This window comes from Accipiter gentilis, chromosome 1 (assembly GCF_929443795.1).
Source record: "Accipiter gentilis chromosome 1, bAccGen1.1, whole genome shotgun sequence".
Taxonomy (NCBI): Eukaryota; Metazoa; Chordata; class Aves; order Accipitriformes; family Accipitridae; genus Astur; species Astur gentilis.
Window position 1 is genome coordinate 11,538,523 of NC_064880.1, and position 19,936 is coordinate 11,558,458.

Genomic DNA, 19,936 nt, shown 5'->3' on the forward strand with positions numbered 1-19,936 from the left:
AGCTATGGCATGCTCCAAGGCTGTCAGAGGAGGGCTAGGATGTCTCAAGGTTGTTATGAGAGAACTAGTTATCTCTACTTTCATTTTTTGTTTTTGCTGGGCAGCAGGAGTCCTTGAGACAGTCCTCATGACTCCTTGGCTTAGCCGTGTGAGAGCTCCTGGTACAGTCAGGGGATGCTTAACCACCCGACTCGTTACGCTTATGCTAAGGCCTAGTGAGACTTCCCGAGTTCATAGATCAGCCCAGAGAGGGGGAAGAAATGTAGCACCAGCTGCTCTGCCAGCCTGCAAGAGCAAGAGGAAATGAGAAGAAAAGCTTTTTCTCCAAGGCACCTGCTCTGCAGCCCTCGTGTCTCATATGGCAAGGGTATGCCCACAGCTCCAGGCCATTTCTGTCCCCACGGCATTGAGTGCACAGGCACTGGGGCTGCCCGTCTGTTGCCACAAGAGCTGTGTGAAACCATGGGAGAGCAACAAGGGCCACCTTACATGATCATAGAAGCACCCTGTGCCGCGGGAGGCAGAGGAGGGAGCTGCCTTGGGAGAGAAGAATCTTGCCCCTGCTGCAACAGTGGAGGACAGTGGGAGCTGAGATGGGTGCCAGGAGCCAGCCAGCAAGGTGCTGGGGGCAAAAGATGCAACATTCTGGGTTCAATTTTAGGGAGGAGAGAAAGGAAATGCACGAGGACTTTCTTCTAATTACATCTAAAAAGAAACACGAGGGCTTAGAAGGGCACACAGCAGACCCATACACACCTGGTAGCCATTAAAGTTTAATGCTTTCCTTCCCCAAGGAAATTTTTCACCAAAAGAGGGAAAATAATCTCTGCCTCACCACCCAGCTCTCTCAGCATCCATTCAAGGCTGGTTACAGTAATCTGTATGCCCTACCATCATTTAAAGGCAACCATGGTTGATTTGATTGGTTTTACACATGCCCACAAACTACTCCAGTGCTGGTTGCTGGAGACAGCTGCTCTGCTCCAGCATGGATCTGGAGATCTAGCTCTGGGACTGATCACAAACTGGTCTACTGTCTCCACCTTGTGACAGCAAGGCTATGCTGGCAGCCAGGGAGCTCAATGGCCCAGAAAGGACATACCAAATAAAAAAACCCAGCATAGCAGGTTCCTACGATGGCTGTGCAAAGGACACAATTGCAGCTGTGCTTTGGGTTTTGCTCCCTCTTCAAAACATCCTCTATGGAAAGGAATGGGAGCAGACATAAAACACGTGATGCTTGCCCTTGAAGGTGGAGAGAAAACCTGTTGCAATACTCCCTGTGGATATTGTTGCATCTCACAGAACTTTTGGTCTTTTTATTTTCACATTGATGAATGTGTCTTTGTCCACTGTACGCTGACACAGAGAGAACTAATCCCGCAAGTCCCTCTAAAAATGGAACGTAACAGCATTACTGCCAAGGATACAAATCTAAGCTTTCCTGTGCAATGGCATAACAAGGTCTGCTCTGTTCAATGCCTCGCTCTACAATCCAGAAAGCAGCAGACAGTGGTAGAACACCAGCAAATACAGAATTGCAGAGCGATAGATGTTTTGGCACAGATTGCCAGATGAAAGGTGCTGTGGTCATGTAGACACACATAGTTGTGTATGTATTTGTGCGTATGAATTCGTGTACATCTTGTCTCTCTAATCCCCATTTTCTATTTGAGCCAGAAAGGTGGATGTCATTTCTGTACAATCTACTTGCACGTGAGCTTTTGACTCTTTCAATGAAGCTGAAACAGCACAGCCAAAAGACCCACCACTCCTCTCCAGGCCCTATCCCAGGACTGCGCAGCTCTGGGGCGGGGGGTGAGCAGCTGTACCTCATGCCCAACCAAAGTTCCCTTGTGGCAGGTTGTCCCTGCAGCTTCCTGTGCTTCTGCTGCGCACCTCTGAGAAAGGCCCAGCTCTGCCTTCTCTTGTGATTCCTTTTATGTAGGGAAAGACAACAGTTAGATCCTTCTTTCACCTTCCTTCTCCAGGCTGAAAAATTCCAGCTCTCTCCTCCTCTCCTCATATGCCACATACTCCAGCCACCAATGATTTTAGCAGCCTTCCTCTGGACTCTCTCCTGTTTCTCTACATCCCTATTGCAGTGGGGGCCACCGAGATTTACTAGAAGCAGTCTTGTCCTGGTTTTGGCTGGGATAGAGTTAATTTTATTCCTAGTAGCTGGTATAGTGCTATGTCTTGGATTCAGTATGAGAAGAATGTTGATAACACACTGATGTTTTCAGTTGTTTAGACTAAGTCAAGGATTTTTCAGCTTCTCATGCCCAGCCAGTGAGAAGGCTGGAGGGGCATAAGAAGTTGGAAGGGGATACAGCCGGGACAGCTGGCCCAAAGTGGCCAAAGAAGTATTCCATACCATGTGACATCATGCCCAGTATATAAACTGGGGGCAGTTGACCTGGGGGGATGGCTGCTCAGGAACTAACTGGGCATCAGTCAGCGACTGGTGAGCAATTGCATTGTGCATCATTTGTTTTGCATATTCCGATTCTTTTATTATTATTGTCATTTTCTGTCCTATTAAACTGTTCAACCCACGAGTTATACTTTTTCTTCCCCAATTCTCTCCCCCATCCCACTGGGTGGGGGGGGAGTAAGTGAGCAGCTGCATGGTGCTTAGTTACTGGCTGGGGTTAAACCACAACAAGTCTCCCAGTGCCAAGAAGGGTAATGCCAGCTACGCTTGCTACTGCAGCACCTCACTGGACAATGAAAAAAACCTTGTCAGGGCATGCAGGTTTCATCCAAGTTTCTCCTACACTGGAGTCCAATGCTATGAAGCCAGGAGACAGCAAAATACACTGTTAGAAAAAGTAAGAAGCATGGACACATCACATAAAATGCTACAAAGCTTTTTATTTTTCTTAATGAGGTATACATTACACGTAAAATGCCACCATCGCTTTACATACCACACAGGCTAAATGGGAACATTGGACTTGGTGGGAAAAGGCACTGCTTTGAAATGCTGGGCTCCCCGCTTTGTCACCAGAGAAGCTCAGCTGCTGCACAGAGATACAATAAACAGCTGGTAAGAACAGGAGAGCTGCTGCTACAACTGTCTGAGAAGCCTTCACAGCTTCCGCTGCAGTTGCACAAGAGGAGACCACCTCACTGTGTGGAAGCATCTGTGAAACGTCCACTGCACAGTGCAGGAGGGTTATATATATTCCTACTCAAGCCAAGAGGAAAGAGCAAGTGAAGGGTCTGCTCACAGCAAGGTAATCTGGTAAAACTGACTTTAAGGAAAAATGTCTGCTTTGCTTTTTGAAATCTGTCTCCTCGTCCACTTTTGAAAAAGGTTTCTCCTGCTTAACAGAGCCATGTCGACCTGAAGCACAGAACGAAGCAGAATACTTCCCAGCAGGCAATTTCTACATAGCAGGAGACTGCAAGAGCTAGAATTGATACTCATACAAAACCCTTCTCAAATGCGAGCTGCACTTTCCCTCTGGCTGGTGGTGTAGCACAGGGGTCTTCCCCTGTACCACCAGCCAGCCACCTCCATCAGAGCACAACCTCACCTACAAGGTTCCCAGCTGCTAGGCTTACACACATTAACTCAAGGCCCAGTGACCTTTGCTTAACTGTGATTGTCCTCGGTTTCCTCCCTTACATAAACTGAAAGCAGAAATGCAGAAAATTCATTTGTTGAATTACTGGGACAATCTATTTAACTGATGTGGAAACTTGAAAGGCCTTTTTGCATGCTCCCTAGCAAAGCATCACCACCACTGAACTGAACAACTGGGTGATCCCAAAAGGATGCTGACTTTTGCATCAGTCCAACTGAACAGGCCTTTGGGAGGACAATGGGGGAAAAAAGTTTCCTTTGTAAAGGTAAAACATAAGAAACATAACCTTTCTTTTACCATCCTGCAAGCCCCATCTTTGTGACTCTCTCAGCACCGACCCACTGAGACTGCTATTAGAAGCAGTTGGTGTTCAGGTAGAAATACAACCTCCTCTTCTTTTATTGAGCATCGATTGCATCAGACCATTTGAATGTTGACAAGTTGCTATCTGAAAAGGGAAGGTTTCCCCAAGGAACAGCAGAGTTTACACACAATCTGCAGCTCATGTAGTGCAGGTTAGAAAACCAAGACATATTTTTTGCAACCAGAGAGGCAAACACTGAACTGAACAGAAAATAAAGACAGAAATGCAGTACAGACCACAGCTGTGTTAAATTTATAAAAGTTAAAAGTGTTGTTCTTCTTGCTCAGAACTCCAAAGAAAGCCATGACTTAGTTCACTTGCTACTCAGTTTCAGGACAAAGTTTTGTCTTTCAAGTCTCAATTGCAGTGCCTGGTTTTGTCCTCTAATCCTAGCTACACTGAGAAGTGGATCCCAGGCTGACTTCATTTTTCTCGCTCCCATCAATGCCTGACTAAGAAGATGAATATTGCTTATATTTCAAAACCCAAATGTCATGTCAAGTAAACACCAAGAAGAGGGTAGAAGACTGAGTTGCAGTTTGGTCAAAGGGAAGTATTTCCCCATAGTTTTTCCTTGTTCTTTTGAGCTCACCACTACTGAAGTCCTTGCATTTCTCTGTATTTTAGTATACAATTTTCCAGTGAGTTGGTTGCTCACAGTTTTTCTCTCTTTCACCACAAAATCGGTTGTAAGTTGTTTTTGGATCAAATCCCAAGATCTCCCTTTCCTCATGGATCCGGAAGGAAAATGTTGAAACTGAGGTGCCTATAAAATACCTGTGAAAAAAAATCAGAATGGGTTTGTGAAGGGGGCCAGTTTTTAAAATGCAAGTAAGTGATTTCAGTCCAATGAACTTTAATGTTCACTGAAATGATACAATAATGAAATTATCATATATATATGTATAATAATGTAACTATTATATATATCAATTATATAATATCATGTCATACATGATTTGTAAACAACTATATCTGGGTCAAAAACAAAATTCAGTTTTGTAACAGTAAGATTTGGCTCCTCAAAGAAAAGGCAAATTCAGTACCTTGCATGTGCGCAGATCCACTGGTCAATCACAGCCAAGCCCCCATCTTTGTAGAGTTCCAGCTCCTCCCAAGAGGGTTCAAACCTCACCATCTCGGGCAGCAGTTTCTTGAGCAATTCAATCTCTGAAAAAAGGAAAGATGAAAATTTATTTTTACGTTATAAAGAGCAACTTGCTGCTGGCATAAAATGTAAGTGTTTAAGGAGACCGTAGGCAAACAGTTACAAAGGAAGAGGAACCAAAATCCACCTACAAATTTTACAACTCATTTGCCAAACGTCAGAGTATTGTAGGTGCAGGGGGAGCCAGTGAGGCACAGACACAGTGCCGAGGGGGGCAGTTCTCAGGGGGTGGGGAAGCCTGCAAGGGGTAGAACAGATGCTACCACTAGCCTCTGGACTAGCCTCACTGTCTAATCCTCCAGGACAGGTATACCAAGAGGCCTTTCTTTACAGCAAACTTAGTCATTGCGGCCTGCAGGGTTATTCTAACATCATGCATTGAAACAGGTCCATAGATACTACCAGGAGGGAGGTCCAACCCTGGGATAAGGCCTCGGGGGGGGAACCCTACCCTTGGGGTTTTCTAAGCCTTGGCCACACACAGCCAGGTCCACCCCAGTCTGGTGTTGGGGACAGCCAAGGGGAAGGCTGGGTGGGAGACTTCAGAGGACCCTTCCCACCAGCATGTCCAAGAGTCTCTGAAATGCTAAGAAAAAAGGTGGGATGGAAGAAAGAGGAGGAGGAACACGCAAAATAGATTCCCAATTTCCTGTTGTAGAGACTGTCAAACCTCCTATGGGAAATACCAAATGAATGGTTGGATACCAACTATTCAAGCTGGAAGGAAACGGCTGCCCAATCTTATTCAATTCCGTGTTCAGTTGTAGAGGCATATGAACTTCCAGTCAACAACAAAGTGGTAATTGCTGCACTCACTGTCAAAAGTTATCAATCCTAAACTGACTATAATCTGCCTACCCTCCTCGACAGCATCAGTGGCTACAAAAACTTTTTCAAGTTTATGCATCTCCAAGAGGCTGCGGATTTTCTTTACTGCTCCTTGCAGGGAAGGCACATCTTCTCTGTGACCCCAAATGAAGTCTTTCCTTCTGAGATGAACCCCAAGGTATGGACCACCTAGAGCTGTGCCCATCTTAACCTAAGAGAGAAAGATCAAGAAACTTTAAGACTTGAGAGCACCACTATTCATTCGCACTGAAAAGGGCTGAATGCATAATCTCTGGATAAGGCACTGAATTACTCTAGCTGCAGAAAGTAATTTTAAGGTATGGATTTGCAGTATTTTTGGACACTTACTGCAATATGTTTGTTGTGGTTTAACCCCAGCCGGTAACTAAGCACCGTGCAGCCAATCCTCCCCCACCCAGTGGGATGGGGGAGAGAATCGGGGGAAAAAAAAGTAAAACTCACGGTTTGAGAGAACAGTTTAATTGAACAGAAAAGAAGAAACTAATAATGATAGTAATAAGAATAATAAAATGACAATAATAATAAAAAGAATTGGAATACACAAAACAAGTGATGCACAATGCAATTGCTCACCAGTCGCTGACTGATGCCCAGTTAGTTCCCAAGCAGCCATCCCCCCAGGTCAACTGCCCCCAGTTTATATACTGGGCATGACATCACATGGTATGGAATACTCCTTTAGCCACTTTGGGTCAGGTGCCCTGGCTGTGTCCTGTGCCAACTTCTTGTGCCCCTCCAGCCTTCTTACTGGCTGGGCATGAGAAGCTGAAAAATCCTTGACTTAGTCTAAACACTACTTAGCAACAACTGAAAACATCAGTGTGTTATCAACATTCTTCTCATACTGAATCCAAGACATAGCACTATACCAGCCACTAGAAATAAAATTAACTCTGTTACAGCTGAGACCAGGACAGTGTTGATCTTGGGTGGCCTGCGTCATACAAGAGAATGTAGAGTGCAAAATCTTTGTGAGCAAAAATTGCTCTCCTTGACCAAATCCATAACTGGCAGTTTGCAGCTGAACTTTACACCCACAGATGATGCTCAATACAAGAAGAAATAAAAGTTTCCTTTAGTTAAATGAGGGTAACAGAAATCTGGCACCCAGAACCAGTCAGCCACATCTCAACAGACCCATGTCACACAGGGAGAAGAGGGTACAGTAGGAACATGCACATCCACCTTGATCTGAGCAGGGAGAGCTAGATTCACAAGTATCTTCCAATATTCCCTGTAGTGTACGGCCAGGAGTACACAAATAAAAAGGAAAAATTACTACATTTGTTATGGGAAACAGACTGTTATGATTTTACCTTCATCTGTGTCCAGTCCTCCTTGTAATGAGTCCTGTCTGCCTCATCTGTGGACTGAAGATATTTGTTTCTAAACTTGTCTCCCACTACACGGAGGTGTTTAGCAAACACCATGCTCCGACGGGTCTGTTGGAATAAGAGCAGATGCCGCGTCAGAAAAAGGCAGAGCTAAAAATTACTAAATGGAGATAGTTTCACATACACAGAGCTTCCAGGCTGCAGTTACTTCTGACACATCCATGCAGCACTACAAGCAACAATTTCTAACCTTTCATCTAAGCTTTAACTGCTTAATCCTAATCATAACCACATTTATAACCAGCATACTCGTCTGAGCCTGCAATACATAGGAGTATGGAGTAGACTGTAATTCCCAGCAGAACACATAATATACCAAATTAAACACTCTAGCAATATACCTCACCTTTGGAAACAAAAGCTGGGCAAAAACTTTAGCTTGCAAAACACCCATAAGAATAAAATCTGCTTAAAAAAAATCATGCATCTAGCCACAGACACTCCTAACAAATTCAGTGGAAAAGTGATGAAAAAGGAATTATTTCCTTCACCTGTGGATAACCCTCTTTCAAACATTTTGTGATGCAGTTACCACTGCACACAGTCACACATAGCCTTCTTATTAACAGGCACACACAACAGAACTAAAGAGATCCCATGTGACTTACACCGCTTACAAAGGACACTTGGCAATTTGGTCTAATTCCTAATTTTATACAAATCTGTAGTCTGTCGCGTGATGGGCACCAAAGACACTTGGCAATTTGGTCTAATTCCTAATTTTATACAAGTCTGTAGCCTGTCGTGTGATGGGCACCAAAGAAGGTGCAACTAAAACACTCCTCTTCGATTTCCAATGGCCTCTCTTTTCTCAGCACGGTGAAGCCCGCGGTGGACAGAGTTTGCTACACAGTGGAGAAGCCAGGCAGAGCGTTACTGGTACTCCAAGACAGTCACACCAATCTGCTAGAGGAAGGCAAAGGCACAAGAGGCAGGAACTAGAATCTGCCAGCCTTTTTTCAGCTTTTCCCAGAGCAGCTATTTCTCCATGTGCCAAACTCGCTGTGGTTGAACCGGTTCCTCCTCCATACCATTCAGTTAAGACACAGAGCAATTTAGTCTTCTGTAAGATCCATCTAACTGGCACCTGGAGATCCAAGCTCCTCTAAATATTTAATAGCAGTACAAAGCCTGCTCTTCTAGCATCTTTAAAGAGATCACCGCTGGCTTTCTAAATCCCATCCCAAATCCTTCAGCAAAACTTTTATATTAAGGGAGGAAGTGCACAGCCTGCTGCAGAACGCTCACGCTGCAGTTTCAAGAGAGACACTTTCCCTCCTTTTTGTAATATGTCAACACAATACCATCCCGTCAAGTCAAGTCATGGGGTACCTTACCCAAGATGTGATGAGCACAGTATGCCCAAGAGGCAGCAAACACATGTACACAACCCATGGCAGTGCAGTGCATTGGGGAGGACAATAAACATCTTTGAATGCTTTGTTTGTGTCAAACACCTCTAAACCTCATTATGACAGATTGCATGACTGCTATGTCGTGTTGGGCACCCACACAGTATGCTGTGCCAAGTTTTTCCGAGGCACAAAGCACTCTGAGAGCAGTTGTTCTGGGTGAACGCTTATTTTGCAACAGGATACATAAAGGAGAAAACAGATGAATATGTGAACCGCTACTGATGCACTTTCTAAGTGGATGACCTCTGTACCTGGTTATCCTCTTATTTAAAGTGTATGTTTCAAATCTGCATATGCAATATTGCCACCCTTTCCAACTACCTCCAAGTTTTGCTTCTTCTCCGCTTTTGTATGTGAGAAGGGAGAGTTGCTTCTCAGAGGTGCATGGAAAAAGCCAAGAAGCCACGGGCCCAAGCTGCAGCAAGGCAACTTTTATTTGGATATCAGGCAACACCTCTTGCCCACAGGAGTGGCACAACCATGGGAAAGGCCCCAGAGAGGTGGTGGATCTCCATCTGTGGGGACTTTCCACCTTCAGCGGAACACAGCCCCAAATCACCAGATCAAGTTCTGGAGTGCAAACCTCGAGGCAGGGCTGCCAAGACACCTCCCCACCTGAATTCTTCTGTGAGTCTAAGTTAGGGAAAACAGACAAACAAAATCAGTGTTCGTTATGCTTCCTTTTGTGTACATGAATTAATGGTACAGATCCTCTAATTCTTTGAGATCGTCCCCCCAAAATCGTGAAACCAAGTGCAAAACTGCTGGCTTTTCTAGAGTGGTCCTTAGAGAACTTTCTGCTTCCACATAGATGGTAAAGCACTCATGTGGTCTATGTGGTACACTGATGCTCTTCGAGGGATTCAACAGTTACTCCTAAACCATTTTGGGAGATCTTTCCTGCTCCATGATCATTCAACCATTAAGAATCCCAAAACAATACCTTTAGCTTGCAGTGGTAGAGAAGTCTAGACAAAAATGGTCACAACAGTGAGAGCAATGTGGCTTAATATTAAACTCAAATATTTTTGGACACCGAAGATGTAGGTTGGTTGCAAAGGGAAGCTGGCTTGTTACAATTTAAAAACTTTGAGACGAGGGCATCTGTTAGCAAGATTTATGAAGAACTCCAGATGTTATCCAGAGAGTTATTAAGAAAAACAACAACCACCAAAAATCATGCAGGTAGTTAAAATTGAAATTAAAAACAAGGAAGAGTATTTTCCAGAAAGTTTTAAACAATTTTGAGACAAGTTTAAATCATTGAGACAATGTTTGAAGTAGCAACTGTTAAGAAATGTGTGTTATGGATCCATATGGATTTCACATCTGCTTTTACAGGACTACAAGTCAGACTCAAAAATTATATGTGGGTTGCATTTCTCTGTTTGGAAAGTCAATCTCAATGAAAAATTCATAGTTAGAAAATTACTGTTTGGTCCATTTCTGAAAATATGCCCCATACAAAGTGAATAGCCAGATGTTTATAACTTACAAGACTGAGGTTTATGGAACTTGTTTCATAATATCGTAAGAGTCACTTTCTCTTAGAAATTTTAATTATATCAAGCACTCCATATTGTGTTCCATTTTCCTGTGGCTGAACCTTTAACTTTGTCTTAAAACTTTTCCCACAGGAATTATTTTACCACAGACCCTTGGGTAGGGTCTCCCGAAGTGCTCAGTGTTACCTTGAAACCTGTGGGAATTTTGCCACCGAAGCAAATGGGGAGACAGTTAGGACAATATTGAGCACTTTCAGGAATTCTTTTGAAAAAGTCTCATCTTGAGGCTGACTAGACAAGAAACTGCACTAAGGCAGCTCCCTTCTGATTGCAGATGTGTTGCATAGAGGAGCTTCTTCTAAACACCATGCCCTGCAACACTGAGTCTTTGGGGACAAGACACCAGGACAAATTCCTGCATTACATTAATCCGCAGCAGCCTGAAGACCATCTTTAGCATACACTGCCGAAACATAAGACACAAGTTACTTTCAACAAAAGAAACCCGAGGCGAAACTGAAGCACATATCGGTTATTTAATTTTTATCAGAACCAAGTAGAAAGTCTAGAGAAGCTAACTGGAAAATACTCACATTCCAATAATCTTTCCCTCCGTAGTGGTCATGAAGAAGGTTTTCAGCTCTGTCTAACATCACTGACCTATTAAAAATTGTAAAACTGAGTGCAGTTCCCCTAGGAATAGAGTTTACATTACGATGTTTCTTTATACAGTAACCAGGATAAAGCACAGACAATGATCTGTTTGCAAAGGGAGCACAAGGAATGAGGGACAGGCTGCCAATCTGTTCTGTATAAAGCCAACTGTGACCCATAGCCTGCTGAGGAGAGAAGGGAACTATGCCACTGTGTGTTCCTGCTCTCTTCCTTAATAAATGATACTTTTAATTCTGACAGTTAAACACAAACAAGCATTAACAGTCCCTCACATAGTCCTCACAGTAGTTGCTGCAGGGGAAATAAGACTGCTGAGAATGAGAGTGATACAAAGGGGAGAAGCGACCTATGAGGTGATGCCTAGCCTTGGAGCACGTGAGAGCTTCTTGGAAGAAGCATGAGTCATGCTCACAAAAGCAAAACCAGAGAAGGTGTGGAATAAAGTGTCCTACAGTAAAGCAACAAATCAAAGAACACATAGACACTACAAAAACGTGTGTTAACAACTGAGCACAAATTTAAAAAAATGAAACACGAGGCAAGTCCACATAACATGAAAACAGCCCATGCTTTTCATAAATACACACAGTTCAGGATTGTGTACTGGAAACATAACTGCACTATCCAAGTTCTAAGAAGCAGAAGAGATTTGAAGCAGAACTTTCTTTTGAGTTTTGAGTATCCAAGAGCATATGGGATAGTTTGTTAGCATAGGTTTAGTTTGTGCTCTGAGAACACTGAATATGAGTGAAAACACAGAGAAATGCTTCTGCTGAAGGGAGTCAAAGCCATTATCCGGATCTTCTTCTACTGAAATGAGAAGAAGGACATAACAAATCAGCTTTAGATTATCACTGCTGATAATCAGCTGGACACTCGCATATCAGGCTACAAATAATCTGGAAAATAGACTAGACTGTGCTAGTAGAGAAGCAGCACTGCATTTAACAGGAAGCTTGGAGGTAAATCAAATTAATAAACTAAATGTATCAGGAAGATTCCTGTAAGTGAGCACACCTGAAGAGTAATAATACAGTACTAGGACCTTACAACAGATTGTCTGGCCAAAAGGGCCATATGGGAGATCTGAGATGCCACGGTGCACAAGTCACCACAGCCACTGGAGATGTGAACTAGCCCCAGGTAGGTTGGGCAAGTATCATAGCAGGAGGTGACTAAGCAACCGCAGGTTGAGACACTGTCTTTGACAGTTCTATGAACCAACTGGGCAGGGAGTAGCTCCTGACATTGTCTTGAGCAGCAGCAAGTCATGGACCAAAATCTCGCAGTGGAAGTGCTACTCTGTGACAGTGGCCATAAATGTACTCATCTTCAACATCCTGCTGGATCAACAATGGCCAAAGGAAAGCTACTGCAGTTGCATTCAGTTTCAAAAACAGGACTAGGCAAAAATGCAGAAGTAGTGTCCAAGTGAAGGAAAAAAAGGCTCAAACTCCATGAAGTTAAACAAAAAGACAATTAAGAGGTCAAAAAAGAAATTAAATTTGAGCAACCAGAAATAAAGGCCTTCAATCTAATGACAAATCTTCCTTCCAAAAGAAAGGAAAAGGAAATTAAAGGCTTAACAAGCACTTAAGAGACAGTAATGTCATGACAGGAACAGCTAATGTAATTTTTTGTAGCTGGGCGCTAGGTGGAGGAGCTGGGAGGATTCACATGCCAGAACTACTTTTTACAGCGGAACTCAGAGGACGCGCCTCAAACCAAAGCATCCATAGGAAGCGTCCTGTGATGGAACAGCTAGACAAAGTGAACCAACAAATGGCCAACACCAGGCAGTATTCACTCAACAGTTGTCAAGGAACTTAAGGGTGAAACAGCTGCACCACCAATTCTGGTATGCAACTTCTTGCTTAAAACTGCAACACAGCAAATGTGATGTCAGCTTTCTAAAAACACATTTTGGGGAGGTCTGGGATGCAACATAGTGGTAAACCTGTCAGTACTAGACAACTTAATAGCAACTATTATAAAGAAACAGAATTAATGGATACCTAAAGTAAATTGGAGAAGTATCAACATGGAGCTCTGAACTCTGAACAATCAGTGTAGTCTGAAAACATAAGCACACATGCCAATAAGGGAAATCTCATTGACATTGCCTACCAGGATTTCCTGACAGCCTTCGTTAAAGGCTTTTAAGAAAACTTAACAGCAATGGCACAGGAGGTAATGTCCTCGCACGGATTAAAAAAAGTTTAAAGATCAGGATAAATGTCCAGTTCTCATTGTAGAGGGAGGTCACAAGCGGAAGGGACCTGCTTTTCACCATATTCCTAACTTGGGGGTGACACAGCTTGCCAATCATTTTAAATTGCTCACAGCAGCAAAGACAAAGGCCAATTGTGAAGAATTAGAGAGGTTTGATGACTGGCCAATAAAGTGGCAGATGAAATCTATCGTAACAGTGCATCTGGTAAAAAAAATACTGGCTTAATCTGACAACTAAAGGGCTTGATGCTCAGGAATGAGGACAGTTTGATGAAAACGTCAAGGCAACACTCATCAGAGGTCAAAAAAAAGTAACTTGTATATTAGGAATTACCAGTAAGAGAGCACTAAACAGAGAACGTCATTATACCACTATGTAATGGGTCTGCCTGCACTCAGTGTGCAGGATCCAGCTGAACTGTAACAGTTCAGAGAATGGCAGCGAGGATGACCAAAGGCGTGGAATGGCTTTCATGCAAAGAACAACTAATGAAGCCAGGACTCTTCACACTGCAGAGACAACTGAGGGGGAATATGATAGAGAGATGTAAAACCGCGCATGGCATGGAAATTAATATGGAAGAGCTGTTTGTTCCCTGTCTCTTCCACTATACAAACTAGGGGACATTAGATGAAACTTGCATGTAGGAGTTACAAAAGGAGATGGATTTTCATAGGATGCACAGTTAAGGTGCAAAACCTTTAGCCTTTGTCCCAAGACTTTGTGCATGCTAACAGTGTGCATGGGGGCTCAAAGGGAAGCTTGCACAGATACATGGACTCACTGAAGGATATAAAAGATAGGAAGATCACTTTTGACTCTTTGGTCCCTACAGCCACAAATCTGAAGGGTGTGACAGGCCTCAGGGGAGGCCTTACACACACTTGCCCAGTTCTTATACTTTTCCCCAGACATCTGATTTTAGTCACTCTTGGATTTCACACACTGAACTAGACTGGGTTGAACATGAACCACTAGTTCTAACATGAACCACTGCAGCTGCCCTTACATTGCTGTTATGTTGGTACTTCTTTCTACTTGTGTCTGATTGAGAAATGTGATCTTGTGGATAAGGCACCTTGTCTGTGTGTTAGGAATACTTGGACACCACTCCTAATTTTTCTCTTGACCTTCCTCATCACCAGACCTTTGACAGTTGCGATGAAAGAGTTAACTATAGGGCTAAACATGGAGACCTCTATGGCTTATTTAATGCAGTTTTCAGCTGTCACTGGCAAAGATTACGGTATAACCCCTACAAATAGAACAACATTCCTGTTAAAAAACAGGACTTTGCCTCCTCTTCTCCCAGCAGGAGGTACTACAGATCCCCACTGCTCTGCTTAGGGGAACCTTCATCTCATTTCCAATTAAATTGTATTGAGGTCAAATTTTTGGATTTTTTTTTTGCTCTTAGGGCAAAACTGCACTTTGGCTCACACAGTTTTTGTTTCTCCTGTGGATTTATTCCCCTGAGGTATTCATAGACAGTGATTATTTCCTCTTCCTGTTCTCCCCTGTACCCCAGCAGCTTTTGCATTGCTACAATGTCTTCAGTTGTTACAGGGTCACGGCTGACTGGAAATACTTTGCTACTTGGATATAATGTAAGCATGCTCCATCTCTTGTATAAGAGCTTTCCCTTCCTCTGATTGTCCTAGTGGCATCTCAGAGCAGAAAGACAAAACACGCTGCTTGCTTTCTCTAAACCTGGGTCACACTATTGAGGATGGACGTGACAGGAGACCAGGCACTGCACCCCGTGATTTGAGATGTAGGCTTGGGAAACACTGATTCCACTCTGTTCGTTCCTTCCTGAGCCAGCATCAAAGGGTAAAGGAAGGAAAGGTAAACGCAGGGTGGCAAGAATATGAAGGATCTCAAGGCTATTTCGTTGTAGGTTTTAGCACCGCAGCATTTAACCTAACTTACAGTGTAAATTATTTTTGTAATGATTTTATGGATTACAATAACTCAGTGATGAAGTACCAACAGTGGGACATAGCCTGTAAGCTCCCCCGGCTCTTCCCACCTGGCAATGGGTTTGTGAGCACACAATACAACAATAAATAGTAATACAAGGCAACTCACTGTGCTGAAGTGTTCTTCAAAAGGACGGGAGCCACAATAGAGGCAGATCCTTGGACAGACAAACAGGAGACATTGAGGCCCCGCGTTTCCTCGTAACCCCAGAACCATCCCCTGAAAGGGAACACAAAGTATTGGATCACAGGCTTGTATTTTAAATTAATGCCATACATAATGAAACAAATAAACAGTACACCCTAGAAAGATGATATATAATGTAAGCAAACCATGCAGCTCCTTTATACTGTTTTTGTGTGAAACAACAACTTTCGAAAATTAGATCTTCTAGTACCAATACCAAATTTTATTATTGATGGGGTTTTAAAACCAAAGTGAACCCCAAGCATCTAGAGATTCACAGACAACACCACTACAATAACCTCACAAGTCAGTTCTGTTAGAGTAGGCAAATGTCTCATTGAAAACAACTAAAAAGGAGACTGAAAGGACTGCTAGTTGTTACCTGTAGTACTCATGTTTGTCTTTGGAGTACATAAGCTGATCAATGCACGGCCTTTCATCTATTTTTTCTTCCCATGTTCCGTCTTTCCATCCTTCTGCGTAGCCTTGTAGGACATAAATCTGTTCAATAAAGGGCCCACCTGACTCTGAGCAGAAGGCAAAGCAAAGTGTTTGTGAGCATGAAAAATCACACGATAAAGGTATGAACTAGCATTAGTTGCAGTTAAAAAATCTGCTAGAAATGCTAACATTACATTACTCTCTCTCTTCCCTGTTTTCCCTATAAAAAAGGAAAGGAAGTTCTGTGTGAGGCAGAAAAGCTACAAGGGTCAGGGGATGTGACAATCTGCTACTCCCACCCAGCTATGTGTGATTTAATGTGCCAAACAGAACTGAATTGCCATGGAAATGTAAATTTAAAAGCTGGGTAAAACACACCACGAAGCACAGAAGTTGCCAATGCTGTAGGTAGCTGCTATGGGAGGAATGACTCCAAGAAAATGACAAGTGCAAGCCCTTTTTCCCCTAAATTTCAGGGTCTCTAAACACTTTTTCCTGAAAAGTAGGGGACAACAACCCCTTCAGAGCCCTCTACAGAAGTGTGACATTTGGTGTCCTTGATTTCCTTTGCTGAAGAAGTCTGTGACACTGCTGCAGATTTTGGTATTTGGTGATTAGCTCAACATGGCATTAAATCCTAAAGGAACCAACTTCATGGTTTCCGTATTCTCAGGGAAAGCTGTCGTGGTTTAACCCCAGCCAGCAACTAAGCACCATGTAGCTGCTCACTCACTCCCCCCCCCCCCCACCCAGTGGATGGGGGAGAAAATGGGGAAAAGAAGTAAAACTCATGGGTTGAGATAAGAACGGTTTAACAGAACAGAAAAGAAGAAACTAATAATGATAACGATAACACTAATAAAATGACAACAGTAGTAATAAAAGGATTGGAATGTACAAATGATGCGCAGGGCAATTGCTCACCACTCGCAGACCAACACCAAACTAGTCCCTGAGGGGCGATCCCCCGCCCCCACTCCCCAGTTCCTATACTAGCTAGATATGACGTCCCATGGTATGGAATACCCCGTTGGCCACTTTGGGTCAGGTGCCCTGGCTGTGTCCTGTGACAACTTCTTGTGCCCCTCCAGCTTTCTTGCTGGCTGGGCATGAGAAGCTGAAAAATCCTTGACTTTAGACTAACCATTACTTAGCAACGACTGAAAACATCAGTGTGTTATCAACATTGTTCTCATACTGAACTCAAAAACATAGCACTGTACCAGCTACTAGGAAGACAATTAACTCTATGCCAGCTGAGACCAGGACAAAAGCCTTTCTCCTACATACCATTTTGTACACAAAAAGCAGGAGATAAGTACTTTGAGTATGTGCAGCATCTACAATGAAAAAGTAAGCTCACTGAAGAACCCAATGTAGAGCTTTTACTGTCCGACCACCTCCAGAAAAAGGTGGCTTGACTGTATTTTGACAGAGAGCTGCAGGCTGCCTCTCTCTCCTTACAGGGTTGTTGCTATGGCCAAAATTACACAGAAGTTTCTGTGACTTCAACCAGAGACATTAACTGTCTTTTTCCTGGGTCCCGAGGAAGCTGAGGGATCAACAGTGCTACATCAAAAGAGCTGCCAAATAATTGGGTTATTTCATCCTAGTCGTTTGTTGCTCAGCACAATTCTTTCCCATCCCTCCTCTCGCCACCTTTAACTTTTTTTATTTCACATATAAGGATAAACCTGTGAAGAAATACTTAGTCAATTTAGATTGTATGATTCCATACTCTACCTGCAAGGAACTGCTCATATTCAATGACAGGGATGTTCCTGTTGAGGCTTGGGAGATCGAAGAACTCGGACCAAGGGATCCGAACCTGAGGGATGTCGGGGCTCTGCCAGTGATAAAGACGTCCCCAGGGAGGCAGAACTAACACCCAGTTTTCACTTTTCAGCAAGGTCTTTAGAAGGGAAGCAATGCGAATGTAGACATCTCTGCGAAGGTTGAACCCTTCAGGAGGATTTACATCATACAAAAGGTATCTGGGAAGAACAAAGCAATATAATTACTTCAGGAGTTTAAAACTTTTATGGTTTGGTTTTTTTTTTTTACCCCACAATCACGTGACACAACTCTATTGGGATGGAAACTGTTCCTCTTTCATGAGTTTGTGGTACTCAGAAGATGGAAGGGGATGAAGTAGGGGAAGGCAAGAGCAGTGAGTGCTGCAGGAGCTGGGGGGGGGGGGGCTGCCACCAGACTCTCCTCGTGGGACGTCATCAAGGTGGGACATGCCATGAGCCTCTCCTGCAGGATGCGGAGGGCCAAGGAGTGAACCCCTCAGATGTCTTGCTCGTCCGGAGGGCAACGTGGTGTGTGGTGAGAGAATGGTGAAACAACTGGTATGTTACTCAGGCTAATTCCTATGAGCTGAACACGAAGGCGGGAGGACACGTTCAGGAGGCACGGGGAAAAGGGCACGTCACCCTCCACAGGGCAGACAGGCAGGGGTCCCCAGGCCACGCTCAGCGCAGGAAAGCCCCAAACAACTGTGATGGCAGCATCTTCCAAGAAACGACCCCAACAGCACCAGCAGGTGAAGGAGGGACCCTTACGTGCCCACCAGCCGATGTCTCAGAGACACGGCAGCTTGCCTGTCGCCTACCCACCGTGCCCCCTCGGCACACCAGGCAGGAGGCTGCGATGAGAGGAGGGTCCCGGGGGCCGACCCTGCCAGGCAGGACTGGCCCGGGACGAGCGGGCCCGCGCTGGGGCTGCGGCTTGGGGGGGGCTGCTTCCCAGGCATGGCCCCGCCGGGGCCCACGGTGACTGAGGCGGAGCGGGGAGGGGGGAGCGGGGAGGGCGCCGCTCCTCACCTGGTGCGCGGCGCGGCGGCGGCGGCGGGCAGCGAGGAGGCGGCGTGGCCGGCGCGGAGGGCGACGGGCGGCGGCTGGGCAGCGGCGGGCGGCAGGAGGGCGAGGGCGGCCAGGCCCAGCAGCAGCGGCGGCAGCGGCAGGAGGCGGCGGCCGGGGCCTTGCGCCGCCATCCCCGCGCCGCGCCACGTCCGGGGCGGCCCCGGCGGCGGCCCGGCCCCTCGGTGTGGGGGGCGGGAAGCGGCGGCCGCGGGGTCCCCGACGCGGCTCCCTCAGAAGAGGCCGGCGGTCAGGGGCCGGAGGCTGGCGCCGGTGAGCCGGTTCAGCTCCTCCAGGATCTCCACCTCCTTCTGGTACATCTGCGGGAGGAGGGCGCGGGAGAGAGGCCGCCGTCAGCGTGCTCCGCCGGCTGGGCTAGCGGCGTCCGGCACCAACGCCGGCCACAGCTCCGCAGAGCCGCCCGCCCGGTTCCCCGTCGCGGGGGGGGGCCTAGGGGTGGGGGGCCGGTAAAGGTGGATTCTTTCCAGCCGGGTACGACTGACGCGTAAGGCTGGACACCTCCCCCCCCCCGTCAGTTGCGGGGCATGGCCGTACCTGTCGCCACTCGCCTTCTGTGCCGTGCTGGTAGCCGAGCAAATGGCACAACCCGTGGGCTGCCGTCACCTGTGCGAGGGGGAAGAACGAGGGAGGCGCGTTACAAACACGAGCCCAGCGGCAGCAGCATCTCTCCCGTAGGGCGGACGGCCCCGGCGCCGACAGGGGGCTGACCCCGCCGCACCAGGTTATCTGCCGGAATCAGCCGGGAAGAGCCGGTACTCTGCACGTAAACCGACTAAAGATGAGGCAGTGCCCGGGCTCACCAGTTAAAATATGTAAGTTTTAAAACCACCGAGTTGATCGCTCTAGGGGCTCACCGCCAGGACGCTGTCGAAGTCCTCCCCGGTGGCGCGGCACTGCTGGTGGATGTACTCCACCCCCAGGAAGATGTCCCCCAGGTTGTACTCGTCACGGCAGCTCGGCCGCGGCAGCTCCCCCGCCGCCACCCTGTGGAAGGGGAAGGAGAGGACGTCGGTGGGCTCCGGGCGCTGCCGGTATACGCCGTTGAGACGCCGCATCAGCGCGTTACTGGCGCAGACCAGCCCCACGTCGAAGCGGGAGGCGCCCAGGGCGGCCCGCAGGGCGCACACAGCGTGGCGGAGCGGGGCCCGACGCACCGGCACGACCCGCTGGCCGTTCCGCAGCACCACGCTCATGGTGCTGATGGCGGCGGCGGCCGGACCC

At 46.0% G+C, this 19,936-nt stretch overlaps 2 protein-coding genes across 5 annotated transcripts; both read right to left on the bottom strand.

The window, feature by feature from the left end:
* Positions 1–2,857: 2,857 nt before the first annotated feature.
* On the bottom strand, positions 2,858–18,935 carry POFUT2 (protein O-fucosyltransferase 2). The gene is made up of 9 exons (XM_049816729.1): positions 18,659–18,935; positions 17,574–17,824; positions 15,772–15,916; positions 15,312–15,422; positions 10,906–10,972; positions 7,315–7,440; positions 5,987–6,167; positions 5,007–5,130; positions 2,858–4,737 (listed from the first exon to the last, which is right to left on the bottom strand). The coding sequence occupies exons 1-9, from the start codon at positions 18,826–18,828 to the stop codon at positions 4,584–4,586; spliced, it is 1,329 nt and encodes a 442-aa protein (XP_049672686.1). The 5' UTR covers positions 18,829–18,935; the 3' UTR covers positions 2,858–4,583.
* On the bottom strand, positions 17,750–19,922 carry YBEY (ybeY metalloendoribonuclease). Of its 4 annotated transcripts, XM_049816741.1 has the most exons (3): positions 19,570–19,922; positions 19,250–19,318; positions 18,815–19,014 (listed from the first exon to the last, which is right to left on the bottom strand). In XM_049816741.1, exons 1-3 carry the CDS (start codon positions 19,906–19,908, stop codon positions 18,928–18,930), a joined length of 495 nt encoding a protein of 164 aa, XP_049672698.1. In that variant the 5' UTR covers positions 19,909–19,922; the 3' UTR covers positions 18,815–18,927. The 4 variants fall into 4 exon arrangements, with proteins under 4 accessions (XP_049672718.1, XP_049672698.1, XP_049672709.1 ...); XM_049816761.1 differs by lacking the exons at positions 18,815–19,014; positions 19,250–19,318 and adding an exon at positions 17,750–17,824; XM_049816752.1 differs by lacking the exon at positions 19,250–19,318.
* Between the last annotated feature and the right edge of the window lie 14 nt (positions 19,923–19,936).

Coding starts and splice junctions, on each gene's coding strand:
- POFUT2 (XM_049816729.1), bottom strand. CDS start 18,828: ATGGCGGCGCAAGGCCCCGGCCGCCGCCTCCTGCCGCTGCCGCCGCTG. Junction 15,917..17,573: donor ATATGAGCAGTTCCTTGCAG/GTAGAGTATGGA, acceptor CCTTCTGCTCAG/AGTCAGGTGGGCCCTTTATT. Junction 7,441..10,905: donor GAGGGAAAGATTATTGGAAT/GTGAGTATTTTC, acceptor TTATTCCAACAG/ACCCGTCGGAGCATGGTGTT.
- YBEY (XM_049816741.1), bottom strand. CDS start 19,908: ATGAGCGTGGTGCTGCGGAACGGCCAGCGGGTCGTGCCGGTGCGTCGG. Junction 19,319..19,569: donor ACTTCGACAGCGTCCTGGCG/GTGAGCCCCTAG, acceptor CCCCTCGCACAG/GTGACGGCAGCCCACGGGTT. Junction 19,015..19,249: donor CAGAAGGCGAGTGGCGACAG/GTACGGCCATGC, acceptor CTCCTCCCGCAG/ATGTACCAGAAGGAGGTGGA.